Source organism: Ostrea edulis, chromosome 1 (genome assembly GCF_947568905.1).
Source record: "Ostrea edulis chromosome 1, xbOstEdul1.1, whole genome shotgun sequence".
Classification (NCBI taxonomy): Eukaryota; Metazoa; Mollusca; class Bivalvia; order Ostreida; family Ostreidae; genus Ostrea; species Ostrea edulis.
In genome coordinates, this window is record NC_079164.1 from 92,835,235 (window position 1) to 92,855,104 (window position 19,870).

The window sequence follows — 19,870 nt, forward strand, 5'->3', positions numbered from 1 at the left end:
AAGAGTAGAACAAAGAGATCATCCCGATATTTATATCTGTTTTGCGTATATACCTCATGATCATAACGTTTACTACACAAAGTATAATTGCGATTTATTTGATTGTATCTTAAATGATATGTCAATTTTTACACAGAACGGCACTGTTGTTGTTGCCGGTGACTTAAACAGTAGAGTTGGTAATTTACCTGATTATATTGTAGAAGACTCTCTTGCTATACCTATTCATGATATGCTGTCAAATGTTTTTGATTATAACACCGATTCGGTCATGCCACATCGAGTATCAGAAGATATGATGGTTAATAGGTTTGGCAGAAAGCTTTTAGAATTATGTAAATCTACTGGTTTAAGACTTTGTAATGGTAGAACACCAGGTGATGAAAATGGTCAGTTAACTTTTTACAATCACTTGGGTACAAGTGTTATAGATTACATTTTAGTAGAAGATGCGTACTTTAACAATGTCACTAAGCTTAACGTCTGTGAGTTTAACGAATGGTCAGATCACGCACCAGTAGAATTTACTTTGAAATGTATGAATGCTAGCTTTTCCAATAATAGTGATGTAATCACGAGTGGTCCAAATACGACACGGAAGTTCAGATGGGACGACGAGCACGTGGAACAAATGGAACGTGACCTCAATGACAAAGTCAGTGATCTGTATAATATTATCGACTTAATACAATCATCTACCCTAACACTGGATCGTGGTATTGAGCAGTTTAATTCTATATTAAATGATGTTTTTCAACCTTGTTCTAGAAATGTAAAATGTTGTAAAAAAAATTCACCAAATAAGAAAAGTTCTACCAACAAGGATAAACCTTGGTTTGACGAAAAATGTAAGCACTTGTACAACACTTATCGTCATTTTATGTACATCTTTAATTCTGAGCGTAGCCCGGAAAACAGATGTAATCTGGTTGAAGCTAAAGGTGAATATAAACGTTATGAACGACAGGTCAGACGTAAGTATTTAAGATCAGAGGGGAACCGACTTAGTCTGTTACGTAGGAATAATCCTAGGCAATTTTACAAAGCGTTTAAGAAGAATTCACGGTCTCCACCTACAGAGTTGTCTTTGAATAATTTTTTTGAGCATTTCAAGTCTGTCTGTAACAATGATGGAGATAACAATAATACAGATGTGGACCGAGCTCAAAGTTGCATTTTCGAGGAGCTAGATGTTCCAATATCATGTGATGAAGTTTGTAATGTATTAAAGAAAACGAAAGCTGCTAAATCACCGGGCATTGATAACTTGTTAAATGAATACTTTTGTAAATTTCGAGTTATTTTTACTCCATTGTTGTCACATCTATTCAATATTATCTTTAATCGTGGCACATTTCCAACATGTTGGTCTGAGGGAATTATTTTCCCATCTTTTAAGAAAGGAAATGCTAACGACACTAATAGCTATAGAGGCATAACTCTGGTGAGTTGTTTGGCAAAAATATTTACTTCTGTTTTAAATGATAGGTTGTTAAAATGGTGTTACGGGAATAATTCTGTGTCAGATGCTCAGTTTGGTTTCAAACCAGGTTTTGGCACTTCAGACGCTATATTTGCATTACAAAGTGTCATTAGTAGAACGTTATCACGCAAAAATAAGTTATTTTGCTGTTTTGTTCATTATGAAAATGCTTTCGATAATGTCAACCGAAACAAGTTATTTTTTAAATTATCACGCTGTGGCATCACTGGTAAATTACTTACAATCATCAAATCACTATATAGTAACTTAAAATCCTGTGTTAGATTTCAATCCGAATTATCGAACTTCTTCTCATGTACAAACGGATTAATGCAAGGTGAGGGGTTGTCCCCCTTTTTGTTCTCTCTCTATGTGAATGATTTTGAGAATGCATTTATTAATAGCTTATGTGATGGAATTGACTTTAAAGATATATCACTGTTTTTGCTAATGTACGCTGATGATACTGTACTTTTTTCTGAATCAGCCACAGGATTACAAAACATGTTAAATACTTTATCAGTTTATTGTAACGAATGGGACCTAAAAGTTAACATTCAAAAAACAAAAGTTCTTGTCTTTCGTAACGGAGGGAAAATAAATGCCGCCAGCAAATGGTTTTACAATGGTAGCGAACTAGAAGTTGTTGACAGTTTTAATTATCTTGGTCTTACTTTAAATTTTAATGGTAAATTTTTAAAGTCTCAGTGTATTATCGCCGAGCAGGGTAGAAAATGTATGTACCATATTCTTCGAATTTGTGATAATCTGTCACTGAATATTGTAACAAAACTTCATGTATTTGATACTTATGTTTCAAGTGTTTTGAATTATGGTAGTGAAATTTGGGGTTTTAACCCAGGTAACGATGTTGAAAAGGTACATGTGGACTTTTGTAAGCGAATTTTACATGTAAAGAAGTGCACTCCAAATTATATGGTTTACGGGGAACTTGGTCGTGTGCCAATGTATAATTTACGTATGATAAAAATTATCAAATATTGGTTGAAAGTTATCAAAACCGACAATTGTATCCTTCAATCTATATATGATGACATGTTGATTTGCAATCACAAGAACTGTAATTGGCGCTGCCAAGTTAAGCATTTATTATTATCGAAAGGATTTGGTGATGTATGGTTTAACCACTATGTTAATAATGAAGTTTTATTTCTAGAATGTCTCAAACAGCGTTTAACTGACAACTTCATGCAGTCACGAGATGAATTTTTTGTTAATTAACCCAAATGTATTCTGTATAGACACCTTATTGATAATGTTACCATTCAATTTTACTTGACAAAATCTATTCCGGAAAATCTTATTAATCTTTTAGCAAAATTTAGATTGTCTGCTCACCAGCTTAGAATTGAACAAGGTAGATATAATGGCACAGCAAGACAAGATCGATTGTGTGAATTCTGTAATTTGAACGAAGTTGAGGACGAATATCATTTTATTTTAATATGTCCTTTGTACAAAAACCTCAGATCTGCATATATAAAAAAATATTATTGGTCGCATGCTTCTATGTTTAAACTGGTACAATTGATGTCAATTCATAATAGAAAACAAATCTGTAATCTGGGTAAATTTTTAAAAGGTGCTTTACTCTTACGATCTAGCCAAACTATCGTCTAATGTATATGCTGGTTTTTGTTGGTTTCTTTTTTATGTAAACTTGTCTTATAACTCTCTTCATGTATGTCCATCCTCTAATATTCACTCCACTTTTCATACTGTATACATCTTTTTTGTTTATACTTTGTAATTGAATATGTATTATGCTGATGAGCCGTAAGGCTTAAAGCCAATAAACAATACAATACAATACTCCTTATCCAACTGAGAGCTGTAAATAAAAGACATCTCTGAACAATGGAATCAAAGAGACCATCAAATCATTTATACCGAGCACCAAATTAAATTTTGATAGCAATGATGCGCACATTTAATGAATAGACAAGAGCAACCAAATCAATTATTGCTATCAACGACATTGAATTAATACGCGCATCTTATTACGCGCAACAATTGAATTGATATTTTCAAATAATTAACGATGTCTCCAATCATTAATCTAATTAAAATCAGATCTTCTCTAACCGTTACACTAGATACCTGAGTTTATGTTAATTTGGCGCTAGTAGCAATCAGGTAACGCAGACGAGTCTGCTGTTTGATGCGGAATTGAGGTGAATACGGAAACAAATCTCCATGGCAACCAAGCATGACGCATTATCGTAAATCGATGCTCACACTGGCCACAGAGTCAGAGTGTATGATGGACAATATATATACTGCTAATTATAAGACATAATTACATAATAATAACGAAACGCAAAGATTAACATTACATTCTGATATTTTCAAGAAATGAACTGAGGTTATTTATATGGGTGTGTACAAATACTGACAGGTGATTGGTTACTTTCTCCATGTGCGTCGTTGGTCAGCAACTTTCACGTTACACTGATACAGGATAGAGAACGTGCCAAGTACTGAAAACGACATGGAGAAAAATACATCAGGTAAGTTGTAGTTAGCAAGAAGGTATTTCAACAACATTCCGACACAGCATACTGAGAACTGACACCACGACAAGCGACAATTTACATTTCAATTAACAAGATTGTCGTGAACAAGCGTATTGTTTACATTGTCATTAACAAGCGTACGCGTACGTGTTGCGTAAACTGACAAACTCGCCAACTTGCCTTTACCAGGTTTAAAAATACAAACACACGTTCGACGAGAAAGAACTCTCTCTCTCTCTCTCCTGCAGATGACCAGAAAACTGATTAGCGCGCGTTTGCCCTGATTCCGTACAATGCAATCTAAAAGTACCCAACAATTGATTAATTCCTTCAGGTTTCATGGTAACCTTGGGACAATGCTATCAATTTTTAAATGCAACTTTAAGTTGTAAAAGTTTGTAAAATCTGTATGGAAGGAGTTCCTTTAAGATATTAAGCTAATTATAATCTTAGGAAAATAAATTACATGATAGATGTACATTAATAATGTTTTAAATGGCTTTCTGTGATAGCAGAGATAATTTTTTTGTGTAAATCAATTGATTTTCTATGGAAACAGTTATGGAAGCTGTGGAAAAAAGTTCTACTGAAAAGAATTCTCACTTCATTAATATAGCTCTGCATCATCAACATTTAGAGAATTGTTTCCCCTAATGAGTGCTATGCTCATTTCAATTTAGCTATGTACATGTAACAACAGCAGCAACTGCACTCTATTTGAATTCAAATAAATGCATATAATCATATGTCTATATGTCAAGTTAATTTTATATATTTGCTCAAATTCATGTATGTGATGCAAGAAGTACAATATATGTACAGTATATATTTCTGTCAATCTTCACTTTATGTCCATGTTGCAAGGTAAAGTCATGTGAATATTTAGGTTGAACATTCATAAAAAACTGACATTCAGCCTCTTTTTATGATGTTCCTTTTTCTTGATCCATGGAGTCTGTCGGGGACCCTTTTTAAATTGACAAATTGATGAACATCTGAAACGCCTTTGAATTTCACAGTCAATACATGTATCAGCTGACTGAATTTCTTAAAAAGCATTTGCATGAAGTAATTTCTCTTTGATATATATATTTTTTCTTCATTAAGAAACCATAAAAAAGCTGATTAAAGCCAGCCATGAAATGAAGAGGAAATCATACTGCCCATATAGTAAATTCAGAGTTGGGGCAGCCCTCCTGTGTGAAGATGGCACCGTGATTACAGGTATTATACTTCAAAGACTGCGATGATTTGAAGGTATCTTACCAGTTTAAATGTTAAATGAGGTATTGATAATTTATTCTACTGATCATTGTTAGTCTAAAACTTATAAACTTATGGCACAGAAAGAAAATTCTGTTGCTTATGCAGGGTTATTACCTTTCATTTTGGCTGGTTGCTGCTGCTAGATATTGAAGAATATTACATGTACATTGATTAAGACTGGTGCCATTAAAATATGCTGGACTACAGACCTGTGTGTTTTCCTTTGGTTTGAACATATTTCACTGCAATAGAATTACAAATGGATAGGACACAAGTTCTAAAGACTTGGACCACCCCCTAGACTACCCCCTCCTTTTGTTAGCAGTGTTTCAATAACTCTTGACAAACCATGGAGGTGGTGCTTTTACCTGAATAATAATATCCAATATCAGGATGTTGTTGCACAGGTAAGGAGGTAAATCATTTTACCGTACAAGAACTTTCAATATCAGAAAGTTAGTGTACCATGATGCAATTGTCTGCTAAATTACATTTCATCTTATCATGGATACAGCAGAAATCCAAGCTGTACACATTAAAGAAAACAAGAGCTTTGCAGAGTGAAAACAAGAGTAATATAAATTCTTAAAGGGTAGCTCTCTTGTGATTTTGTCGTTTGCAGACCTTATGCATAAAAAAAAAATCAATTGGAAGCTAGATCTGTCTGCTGTGTGCAAGATATCTGCATTTGTCTGTGAACTGGATTTAAAAATTACTCAAAATTCTGTACATGAGGAAATTTGAAATCATCCTTATAGTGACCTTGACTTTTTACATTAATCTCAAAAATCAGTAAAAACCCAGACCTTTAATGCAAGTTAGCATTCTTGCGAGTTTTACATGTACATTAACCTGAATAGGGGAAGCAGATAAACACTCTGGCTAGACACTGCACTTCCACTGCATCTGATGTTACATCAGCAGTGAGGAGACATATATAGGTCACATTTCCACTGGACGTATATTTGTGCATTATTACATTTCAGGTTGTAATGTGGAGAATGCGTCCTATGGATTAGCAATATGTGCTGAGAGAACGGCTCTGACCAAGGCTGTATCAGAGGGACATCGGCATTTCAAAGCTATTGCCATCTCTAGGTGACTTGTCAAATGCAGTATCAGTTTATATAACTTTTTTTTTTTTTTTTTCCTTTTTTTTTGATTTTTTTTTTTGGTTTCATACAATACATCAAACACTTACACAAACATACCTTTCATACATGCATACATCTCCCTGTGGTTTAGGTTACTTGCTGTACAATAGTGAAAGTAATAATAATAACAATAATACATGTACTAAAAATAATGACAAGTACATGTAGTAATAATTAATCAATTGCAAAAATATTTTCCCACTTCATCCATATTTTATCAAAGTTATGTATTTTAAATGCTTGAATTGCAGCATATTTCTCTACATGATATTTAAACTTTAAGTGACATAGTAATCTAACAAGATTTGGTTCTTTATTCTGCATTAAACAGATAAATATGTATTGTTTAGCATATAAAATTATAAAGTTTATGGCTTTATTATTTAAAGACAGTGGAATTTCACCAAATATTATATTTGACACATTAAAACCAATTCTTTCTGAAATTTTTCTATATATATGAAGACTTAACTCACTCCACAATGTTTGGGTCTTATTACACGAAGTAAAAATATGTGTTATTGTTTCAATATTACTTGTACAAAATCTACAGAGATCATCTGTTTTAACACTAATGTTTTTCAAATAATAACCAACAGGAAGAATTCTATGTAAAATTCTAAACTGTAGCCACTGAACAGAAGAATCACTAGATGTTTTGAAATAAATTTTAAACAGATCTTGCACTGAAATATCATCTACTCCATATGAAGATAGTTCAGTTTTCCACTTGCCCATAGAAGTTGGGATATCTTCTTTTGCATTTAAAATATTGTAAATAATATTAGAACATCTTTCATGTAATAAAACTGGTTAAAAAAATATAGGCATACATGGATTAACATTTTGTTTGGTTGAGTGTCTATCAATTGACAGACGTTTTAAATATTTTGAAATTGCAGTAATAATGCTATTGTATTTCATTACACATACTTCTTGAAGATTGTATAAACACTGAAATTTTTCTATGGTATGGAAGTTACAATCAGTATCAAAAAAATCTTGAACAGCTTTAATCCCCTTTTCATACCATTTCTCATAAAACACAGGTTTTCCCGCAATTCTAATATTAGAATTGTACCACACTGGAATATTATGGAAATTATTTTTAATATTTGGAAGATTTTGACTAGTCTTCAAATAAAAAAACCAAGCATTAAAAACATCCTTCCAAAAAACATTGCTTTTAACACATAATTGTTCCACAATAAAACTATCTCCAAAGTCATATAATTTCTTTAAAATATCATTTCCATACATGGCAAAAAAAATATTCATCCATGGTTTCTGACAGTTGGACCTAGTAAGCCTTTTAATCCAAGAGCATTTCAATGATGTAATAAAATTGCTTATATCAACCATCTTGATACCACCCGATAGATAGTCTTGTGTTATCACAGACCTCTTAACTTTATCTACACTAGATTTCCATAGGAATTCAAAAATAATTTTGTATAAATAAGAGATTGTTTCTTTCTTTGGAGTAGGAAGTGATATAAACAAATGATTCAATTTTGGAATAAGCAAGGTTTTAATGACAGTAGCCCGCCCAATGGGAGTAAGAATCCTTCTTTTCCACTGTTCAGTAAGAGCAACGATTTTTGGTATTTGAATTCCGAAATTTATATCTTCAATTTCTGTAAGGTCAACTGAAAAATTAATACCCAATAAATTAAAAGTTGTTGATCCCCAATCTAATTTCCATCTTGTATGGTGAAAAACTTGATCTGAAAATTTCTTTGAACCAATCCAAACAATTTTTGTTTTAGAAGAATTAATCCTTAGACCAGAAAAACTGGAAAAAAATTCTATCGTATCTAGAGCTGCAAAAAGCGATTCAGGTGATCCGTCAAGGGCTAGTGAAGAATCATCTGCATATTGCGATATTTTGTGTTCTGTGTTTTCTATACATATGCCTTTTATACTTTTGTTTTGTTTAATTAATATTGCAAGAATTTCTGCACATAGGATGAATAAATAAGGTGCAATGGGATCACCCTGCCTACATCCCCTTTGTATATCAAACTGTTCAGATAAGAAGCCACTCTGTAAAACTGAGGCTCTTAAATTTGTGTTTAAGATTTTTATCCATTGAATAAAGTTTTCCCCAAAACCAAAATACTTTAAAACTTTATATATGAATGACCATGACATTGAGTCGAAGGCCTTTTCGAAATCAATGAGAACTAGAAGGCCTGGGATATTATTTCTTTCAGTGTATGACATAATATCATATATAAATCGAGTATTCTCCCCTATATATCTACCTTTTAAAAAACCAGACTGTGTATCGGATATTATATAATCCAAAACTTGTTTAATTCTAAAGCTGAGACAACCAGATATAATTTTGTATAATACATTTAAAAGTGTAATTGGTCGCCAGTTTTTTAAAAACTGTCTTGGTTTGTCCCCTTTAGGTAAGCATGAAATGATTCCTAGTCTTTGCGAAATAGGAAGTTCCCTCTTATGATATATACAATTAATAGCTCTAACAACATAATATTTAATGTCATTCCAAAAAAATTTAAAGAATTCAGTTGTATAACCATCGCTACCCGGGGATTTGTTGTTTTTCATATTTTTTAATACTTTAAGAACCTCTGCTTCTTCAATATCATCCTCCAGTTTTTTGGTTGCATGTGTATCTAACTTGGGAGAATTGTAATCTGAGATGATGTTTTCCAGGTCGACATTAATTAAGTTAAAATCATTATTAGTATATAAGGCTTCATAATATTTCTTGACACCTTCTAATATATCTGACTGATTGTAAATTGTACCAGTATCCAACTGAATTTTTTTGATAGTTTTATTTAAATAATTTCGGGATTCTAAATTACAAAAGTATTTTGAAGGTTTTTCCCCTTCCTCTATCCAACGTGCACGAGACCTTATCATGTGACCTTGTAGCTTTTCTTTTCTAATGTTTTCAAGAGCTGCTCTCTTCTCATCTAGAATATCAAAATCAATAGGAGAGTCAGACTCTAAAATTTCAATTTCGTCTAAAAGTTTCTTTTCTTTGATGTCTTTTTCTCTTTTCTTAAATGCTGAGTATGATATAGTAATTCCCCTAATTTCCATCATTAAAACCTCCAGAAATAAACTTTCATCAATATCGTTTTTGCACTGAAAATTTATATTATCTATGTTATCCAAATATTGGCTAGTAACAGATTGAATAGTTTCTTTGACCTTCATAACATATTTTTTGTCTGTTAATAAATTGTTATTAAATTTCCAAAGGCCACGCCCTCTTGTAAAGGGATTAAATTTTAATTCAAGAATAACAACAGAATGATCAGATCTATATCCTGGCTTTATGGTACAGTTTTCAACCAAATTTGACAAACTATCAGATACAAGAAAGTAGTCAAGGCGACTTTGTTTTAAGGGATTTTTTTTCCGCCATGTATAAGCTTTTTTATCTGGATTTAGCACTCTGTAGTAATCTAAAAGTTGTAAATCGTCCATGATTTCTAGAACTTTAGCACGTGCTTTGGGATTATTGATTCCACAATAGTTATAAGTATCCAGTGAAGGGTTTAATGTGAGGTTAAAGTCACCACATAGAATAAAATATTCATTGTCATATTCCAAGAAAATATTTCGTACATTTTCGTAAAATTGAGGGTTATCAGTATTAGGCCCGTATATATTAATAAGAGTTACTTTGTTTTCTTCAATTGTCATATCAAGTGCAAGTAAATTACCTTCACAATCCCTTTTTACACCATGAATTTTAAACTCAAAATTATTATTGAACAAGATGCACACACCCCTTGAGTTTGACATATAAGAATTAAAAATACATTTGTATCCCCACTGTGATTCAATATATGGTTCACATTCAGAAATAAAATGAGTATCTTGTAGACATATAATAGAAAAACGCTTTTGTTTCAAGTAATTAATAACATCTTTACGTTTAGATGGAGTTGCCAGCCCCTGACAGTTCACTGTGGCTATTAAAATATTTTCAGACAACGCATCGCAGAAAAATAAGTAAAACAACTAAACATCTAGACATTTTCAGCAAGTAACTTACCCGTCCATCGTTTACCCATTCACACACACTAACACTCACATAATAACACAAACACATGTAAACAATTTGTATCGGTTCGATGATCCCGATCCCGGTCCTGTCGCTCATCAGATACTGGTATTTCAAACCCGATCCAAATTTGTTGCTCCCGCATGTAAATTTAAAGTTTGTTTAGCTTTCTACAGGGTAACAGGCTGTGTCCATAATATCGAACTTGTGTCGAACACCTTTCTGGTCCAACCCGAAAATTTTTCCGTTGTAGTACCAGGCACTCTGGATTTTCTCGTCGTTGTTGAGATCTCTTAGTAATTGAGAGTTCATCTGTGTTATATGATCGAACATCTTGAATCGTTTTTTGACTTCTTCCTTAGACCTGTTTCGAATAACTGTAATTTTAGATTCTGAGTTTTTGAATTTTGCAATTACTGGTCTGATTTTTCCTTTCGCCCCTGGAATTCTGTGAATGGCTAAAATATCAGCGGGGTCGATGGTCACTTTCGCTGCTTCCTTCATTATGACACACAGTTCTTCTCGAAGGTTTTCTTGTGGTTTCTCCTTCCATCCCAGAAATTTTATATTGTTTTTCTGAGAGTACTGCTGGTTGTGATTAGCGAGGGTCAACGCTGATTCCGTCAGGGATCGATATCTTTTCATCGTGCTCTGTAATGATCTCAATTCTTTAAGGTGTTCTTGAAACTTCTCTCTTATGTTTATTAAGTCCATATTCACCCCATCTTCAATTTCTTTAGTTTTCGACACAAACGTTTTTACTTTTTGGTCGACTCTGCTTTCAAATTCGTCTTTCACCTGAGCTTTCACGCTTTCATTGACTTCTTTTGTTAGTGTCTCTTTAAAGCTGACATGAATTAATAAATACGTACACCTTTCTCATCTTATCCGCCATATTTCTTTCAGGTAGCCTACTTTACTCTACCCGTATATACCCCAAATGTGATTGTCACACCTGAGTGATTTTTCTAGGTGGACTCGACCAGTACACATCTCCGATAGTAATATATAGGGAATGAGAAACAAATAAAATAACATTTTAAAACATTATGCTTTGCTCAAAATTACAAAATATTGATTGTATACTAATGCAACATTCTGGAAGTTTAGATAAGTTAGACAAAAATGCAAAAAAAAAAACAAAAAAACAACAAACAAAATATTTCTTGCACACTTGTAAGTGCATGCAAGTATTTGCATTTTCTAATAAAATAAATGCGGATAAATCATTTGCCAATTACATACTGATAGAATGGAATAGGCAAAGAGCATAAAATATATTATTTATATCAATTCTTGCAAAATAAAGGTGCATGCCATATGCATAATATGCAATGCACAAGGTATAATCGCCAAAAAAAGTATCAAATACGGGCGTCTATTCAACAGGTATCGGAGATGTGCACTTACCGAAAATATTAGATTCTCTTTATTCTGATAAATCCACGAAACAAAATGATAAACTCCATTTGTATCTCGTTAGAACTTTACAACACGTTCTCATTCCATTATACAGACTGCGACACACTTCACCCGTGCCAAACAGTGTGTCTTCAATCAGGGGAGATGTCAGAGACGAAATTTTTTCCTGTATTGAATGCTTGTCTGGTCGAGATTTTGCAGTTTATAGAAATGGGGAATCTAATATTGGTTGGATATATTGCGTGCACAATTCAAAATTTCTCGATGATCATATACAAACTTGGATATACAAATAAGGGAATAATGATCGAAAATATACATCTGTGTGCAAATGCGTGTATTACATTTGCAATCCATAATAAACAGTTCATTACACAAAGACACATATGAAAGGAAATTTATAAACGAAAATATAGTTTTGTTGTCTCTTTTGGAACCACATACTTATTTACGGTCTCTGTATGTCCATATTCATTGAGAGAGAGAGAGAGAGAGAGAGAGAGAGAGAGAGAGAGCGTCCTACTTCGATTTTTAATATATCATTTCACAGAAGGAAAGAAAATTGATCACTTATATAAATGTAAGCTTTCAAGCATTAAAAATTTCCAGCTATTTAAAAATTTGCGATTGACAATATATTGGAAACTTACAGGAGTTGATGCTTATAATTGAATTCATTACAAATTTTAAAAAAAAAAATTAGTTTGAACTGTGCATGTAGAAAATACTGACTTTGTATGTTAGAATAACGGGAAAAAAGGAAATTGTCAAAAAAAGTGGGGAAAGCAGACCAGCCTTCCTGCCCACCCCAACCCCCTGTTTTTGTGCCTGAAACAACATATCAATTCGTGTCGAAAGAAAGGTGCATATCTACATTTCATTAAATTCCAAAGGAGCTCGAATTTATGTGTTCCCCTATTAATTATCTTGTATGCAAGATTCGTTCCCGAATTTAGAATCATGCTTTCAGTCAGAGCAGAAATGAATTCATTTTGAAGTACATCTTGTTTGAATGCAAATGTTGGGTTTCTTCTTTTAATTTCATCAGACTCATTAGAAACCCCTCTCCCAAACTATGCAGCTTTGTTTTTATTGATATCTAAATCGGTATAAATGAATCCGGATATAAATTATATAATGTTTTTTCGTGATCATATAGATATTGATACTGATAATGAAAAAAGAAAATGTTTATACTCTTGCCTTCTGCATATCCTACTAATGCATTACAGTATATTGACATTGTATCATATCAAATAAAAGCTCAACACGAATTTTACTGATTTATGCATACTAACATCTTATCGAATACATTTGAATTTGAAATTTCTACGTACAGCGGTATGGCCATTGCGCCAGATCTACGAAATGAAAATATTTTTGAATAAATTACACTCAAGCCTCAAAGTAATCATTATGGCATGTGACAGAAACGTTAAAACACACAAATGCTATAGTCCTGTAATGCATGCATGCGATTTTTTTTAATACATGTATTTATGTATTCATGAATGAAGTTCCTACGCTTGAAAATATCTTGGTCTTTATGCATTTTGTTTTGTGATTTTGGTTTACCATTCCTTACACTGTAAATGAAGGAAAACTTGGTAAAGGGTGCAATTCTACATGCACCATACAATTCGTATACATGCATGTGTTGCAAAACAAAATGTACATGTAATAACCAGACATGTATTGTCATTTTTCATTGGGGGGGGGGGGGTACAACAGGGAGAAAAATGGAAAATTGGAAGATAGCTGATCGGCACGGGCTAAGTGTGTCGCAGTCTGTAGAATGGACAATGTTGTTTACTGTTGGAATGCAAATGGAGTTTATCGTTTTGTTTCATGGATTATGCAAATAAAGGGAGTTTTACTACTACTTAGAGTATTTTCGACAAGTGTACACGTACATCTGCGGTCCTTTACAGATATTACGAGTAGGCCCAGGTAAATAGTCGTCCGCATTCGATGCGTTTTCATGGCGAGCATACATGCCATTTTTATAAGTACAGTAGTATTTATGTCTTTGCCATTTACTTGAAGTAATTGTGAATGGTATAGATTGTATACTCTTTGCTTATTCCATTTTATCAATAGATAAAAGATGAAATATTTCTCCGCATTTTTGTATAGTTTTGACATATTTACTGCAAATGTACGCACGTTCACGTAAAGAAAAGGCATTCTATATATACTTATCCAAATATATATATTTAGAATGATTTACTACTGTACGATATGTTTATTATAATTTTGAGCACTGCGTGGTGTTCCAAAACGTGATTTCATTTCTTCTTGATGTCCTATAAATTAGTATCGGAGATGTACGTGTTACCTGTCGAAGCTACCCGCACAGGTAAATCGAAGACACTGATATGAAGTGAAGCGTAGCAAAGCTCGTCCCCTTATATACCATGCGAACCCCGATACATATAACAATAGAAATTCCAACTAATATGGCGGATTAGCAGAGAAATATGGCGGACATATAGAATTATACTATATTTATTAATTCATGTCAGCTTTAACATCCGAGATGATTTCATTTTTTATTTCTCCCTTCATTTCTGACATAATCACTGCAACTATGCTTTTGATATCGTCTTTCATTACCATAGATTCCTTGATCTCTGTTAGGCTTTCATGAATTCTTTTTAACTCACCCGATATGTCGGCACCTGGAGACATGGGTGTCGTGGGTTCTGCGTCGGAACTACTAGTCCGTTGTTGTAGCCTTTTGTCCGAGACATTCGTACTTCTTAAAGTTCTTATAGATGATGGTACCGAATCTATCTTCAGTTGACTCTGTACCAACCTTTTCTCCAGAGATTTTCCGCTGCGATCTGCTTGTTTCTCATTCTTTTTCTCTGTTTTCTCTTTCCCGTCCATGTTCTCCGATATTCCAGTGAGTAGATCTCTGCTCACGATGATTTTTAAACTTCAAGGAATACAAAGTCAAAACCGCAAAGAATACCACAGAAATTCCACAGAAACATGCACAAATCGGTCTTTCATTTGATTAGGCGTCTTTTGAAGCTTTTATAAAGTTTTTGAGAAACAAAATCGAATTTTTAGCGGAGCGCTCAAAAGTACGTCAGCCTACTGCCATCACGTGACCGGATCTCCAGTTTATATAACTTGGTTAAATGCTGCTTATTGTCAAAGTCAATGTCTGTGGGAGGTCGCATGGATTCGCAGCTCAGACTGCATGACTCTCGATATATTGCAGAAGGAAATAAGGAATAACAATTCCAAAAAGTAAAACCAAAAAATTAGGCCTAGTTGTCACCTGATCAATACATACATGCCAGACATCAGATAAAAAAATTTAAAAATTTAGATTTAAAGACAGTTGTATATTCTTATTTCCTATTTAAATAAAATTCTTTCTTTTAAAATTTCTAAATGAAAACAATATGTCATGACTTAAGAAATATATAAGCATTTAAATGCTCCTATCATTTTGCCATCACTGTCTCATTGCATGTATTACCAGGGGCATTGTATGTATATCGATATCAAATTAGCTTGAGGGGAATAGTAATTTTCTCTGCATTGAGGCAACCAGGATCAGGGCAAATGGTTAAAATCACTGCACAGGGTAGATAGTTGATTAGCATAAGTAAGTTGATTTTTTTTTTACATCAGTGACTTCAGATTGTATTAGATAAATTATGTTGTGAACTTTAATTATTTAAAGGCAAATTTTGTTGAGGTATAATAACATATTTGCAATCTATTTTAAAACTTTCCGCAATGCAAATTATGACTGCATTCTGAAATTGATGGACTAAGCACTCATGACATTAAGGTATTCCTAGCATTCAGTTTTGCAAAAGGAATTCTGTGGCATCCAAGAAAACTAGCTACTTGATACAGCAAATGATTTGTACATCTATCAACATACATAGTACATGTATGTCTAGACAAAGGTTTCATCAAATACAAGATATCTGTAGAATTAAACTAGATGTGCCAACAAAGTGGGGTAGATCCATCATTTTCTTCTAAATTTTAAAACAATTAATTTTGGTCATATGAACATGCAGTACATGCTTGAGGCTCTCTATCAAATTGGGAAATTCCAGACCCCTTAGTCTGAAGTTAGTCGTGGGTTCAGATTAGACATGGGAAATTCTGGACCCCTTAGTCTGAAGTTAGTCGTGGGTTCAGATTAGACATGGGAAATTCTGGACCCCTTAGTCTGAAGTTAGTCGTGTGTTCAGATTAGACATGGCCATATGGACCATATTCTGAAAATGCAAGTAAGCCTTCCAGAGTGACCAAATAAAGTTTTAGGTTGTCATGGGATCATATTAGGAAAGATAATGAAGATTAGAGTTTTAAAATGGTACCCTCTAGTGTGGGGAAAGAGAGCAGGTCATTGAAAAAGTCAAGATTAAATGGGTCAGTCCTTTGGATGAGACTGCAAAAAACTGAGGTCTCGTGTCACAGCAGGGGTGTGGTACAATAAAGATCCCTCCCTGCTCATTGAAAAAGTTTTTATATCGGAGAGGTGAGTAGAAAGTGGTCAATAAGTGGAATATGATCATACCGAGGTAGAGGAGATCATGGAGTTAAATTTAATCCTAATGAAAAAATCTTAGGAAAATTAGTGTTATCTTAGTGATAAAAAAACCCCAAAACTCCTAACCATGAAAAAACCTGAACAGTTCATGAATGAAAGACCCACATCTTAAAATGTACACTAAACACTACTTTTACCTTGTGTTATAGTACTCGGGTGACTTCTTCAACCCATGGACCATTTTTTAAAGATTTTTTTTTTTTCATTTTGGTAATTTTTTTATAATGAAAGTTGATAAGAAAAGAATTGAGGTATCTTGAACTTTGTCATGACTGAAAATTAACATCTGTAGAAATCTAACACATATACATAAGGAAATGCAAAAATTACATAACTCACCGACGATCTGGGTTAGAATAGGTCCTCAGTAACTCTTGCTTTTTGTAAGAGGGCACTAAATGGGGGCAGTTCTTTGATGAGACTGCAAAAACTGAGGCCCCATGTCACAGCAGGTGTGGTGCGATAAAGATCCCTCCCTGCTCAAAGGCCGTGAGCACTGAGCATATAGGTCTAAATTTTGCAGCCCTTCACAGGCAATGGGAACATCTCCAATGAGCAAAAAATTCTCGAGTGGGACATTAAAAAATATACAACCAGCCACCCAACCAGTGACATGATATCTCTCAACAAAATTCTGAACAAGTGTAGTGAAGCACTGTATGTGTATATTAATTACACTGAAAGTGACAAGCACTTTTAAATTTGTGTTTTGATTATTGGGAAAGAGGTTTTCATGACATTCTTTCTTTTTCAGTGATTTGAAAACATCGTGTATAGTACCGTGTGGGGCTTGTAGGCAGTTCATGGTTGAAGTAAGTTTAATCTCTCACCAAAGGACTATATGCATGATAACAAAAATTAATCTTTCTAGGGCCCCTGTCAAGCTCAGCATTTTAAAAATTGAAAGGAAAATTTAATCTAATTTTATTTCACAAAAGAGATCCTGTCTAATACATTTTCACATACAATATGTATTTGTCTCTGATATGCACAGACATTTGTATAAACTAGCATATAATAAAATGATGAAATTTCTCAATGTTAATCAAGTTTAGTAAAAATGCTCATTTTTGTGAATTAACATTTTTTGTGCAGAAAACATAGAGTTCAGCTTTGAACACACAAAATCTATCTATCATATATGTTTACTGGAAAAATATATCTATGGTATAAATTGTCCAAATCTGCACTCAATGTTTTCTAGAAGAAAAACTATGTACATACCCTCAATCATGTATTTTTCAAAAATTTATTACATATATATATTTATTTATATATATATGGATCCAGCTTATTTAGTACTGTAGATATTGTATAGGTCATTTTATCCTGATGTGTAATTCTAATGGATAATTGATCGATAATATTCCTACAGTTTGGAACAGACTGGGATGTATATATGACCAAGCCGGACGACACCTTCAGATTGATGAAGACAGGAGAGTTACTTCCCTTTGGTTTTGTCCCAGAAGCCTTGGAGGAGGAGAGAGTTAGCCAGATGGCGTGAATGACTTGTCCAACATATGTTTTACATATTGATACTCTAGGCAATTAGTGCTCTTAATCCGGTGTGACTGATAATCCTCCCCATTAGGCAATGCACAAAATGAAGTTGTGAAATATTGTATTGCTATATCAGACTAGCTAACTAGTATGGAAAAGATTAAATTATTGTACCAAGTTATCTTTGTTCATCTGCAAGTCAGTTAGTAATATAATGATTTAGGAAATTGTTTCCAGTCATGAATTAACATGTTCATCTGCCAGTCAGTTAGTAATATAATGATTTAGGAAATTGTTTCAAGTCATGAATTAACATAATGATTGTACAGTTTTCAGAGGTAATTTATTTGCAAAGAATATTTATTGTGTGATTGCATGTTTTAAAATATATATCTCAAAACTAATAAGCGAAATGAAAAAGAAAGATATTTTTAGTTGTCTTATGAGAAAGTCGAGATTCAAGTCAAACTGTTTAGTTGGAGGAGTTATGGGTATGCTAGGGAGTGTCCTACATAGGGATAACACACAAACTTACTGATTGTCTTACATTAGTACTCCTAAACATGTCTGAAACTTAGTCACATTTTCATTAGATGTGTTTAATTCATGTGCAGGACTCACTGTGTGCTGTGAAATATTTACTGTCCACATCGACTCTTAAAGATATTTTGTTGCATATTGAGAATTTTAGTATTAGATATGAACTTACATGTAAATAAAGAAAATGACATTCTCCAAGGATATTGTGAATATGCATTGTTATTTGGAATATGAATCAATATTGTAATGAGTTGCTTATATGCTAGTCCCAGGGGATTAAAAATAATACTAATTTGAAATTTTCAACTAAAGTCAGTTATCACAAGAACATAATAATGAAGAAATAATTGCTTTTTTTTGTTCCCAAGAACATGGTAAAGAAGGAAATATACATCGCTTATTCGCAAGAACACAGTAAGGAATAAGATAAACACTCGCAAAAGGCAGTCATGAAGATCACTGCGACAGAAATGTAGCGTCGCAAAATATAAATGATTTGCAGTATTTGTTGATTTTTTATCTATAAGAATGAGGTTTGACCTGCATAAACAGTCAATAACAGTGCAGCTATGGGTTTTTTGGGATGAGTTTTGTTGTGTTGATTTTTACACAGCTGATTACATGTTTTAAGTATCTATTTTCCCTGTCCAGTATTTTTATGATGGAGTCATTAAATACTGAGTTTATCTGTACATATTGTTTGTTTTTCTTTCTCCTGAAATGTGTTTCCCCACATGAAAGCAAAACCAATTTCTGTTTTACTGAAATTTATCTCTGTTACAACACTGAATTATTGACACCGAAAAAATGAACTTATTTTTAATTAAAAATCCCCTCAGTAACTTTTGCAGACTGTCAGCTCTATGGAGTGCCAAATTAACATAAACTCAAATAATTTAAGATATGTTCAATTATTTGAAAATAGCATCAATTTTAATTATTGCTCTCTTTAATTGAATTAATGCGGGCATTAAATCAATTATTGCTCTCATCAAATGAATAAATATGCGCTTCAATTATTGCTCTCATCAATTGAATTAATGAGAGCAAAATTTATTTAACGCACGCATTAATTCAATTATTGCTCTCTTCAATTGAATTAATGAGCAATAATTAATTTAGAGCTCGGAATTAATAATTTTATGATCTCTTTGATTCAATTGAAGATATCTTTAATTATTTACAATGCTTTTGTATAAGGAATTAATGCGCGCATCAATTTTTTTTAAAGAGAGCAGCAATTCAATTAAAGAGACCATTAATTCAATTGTGGATATGTTAAATTGAATTATATAGTTGTTCTCTCTAAATGAATTA

The 19,870-nt window shown here is 33.1% G+C and overlaps 1 protein-coding gene across 1 annotated transcript; it reads left to right on the forward strand.

Moving 5' to 3' along the window:
- Window positions 1-3,835: 3,835 nt before the first annotated feature.
- LOC125673800 (cytidine deaminase-like) lies at window positions 3,836-19,245 on the forward strand. The gene is made up of 5 exons (XM_048910625.2): window positions 3,836-4,014; window positions 5,128-5,244; window positions 6,273-6,384; window positions 17,265-17,322; window positions 17,886-19,245. Exons 1-5 carry the CDS (start codon window positions 3,996-3,998, stop codon window positions 18,015-18,017), a joined length of 438 nt encoding a protein of 145 aa, XP_048766582.1. The 5' UTR covers window positions 3,836-3,995; the 3' UTR covers window positions 18,018-19,245.
- Window positions 19,246-19,870: the final 625 nt, after the last annotated feature.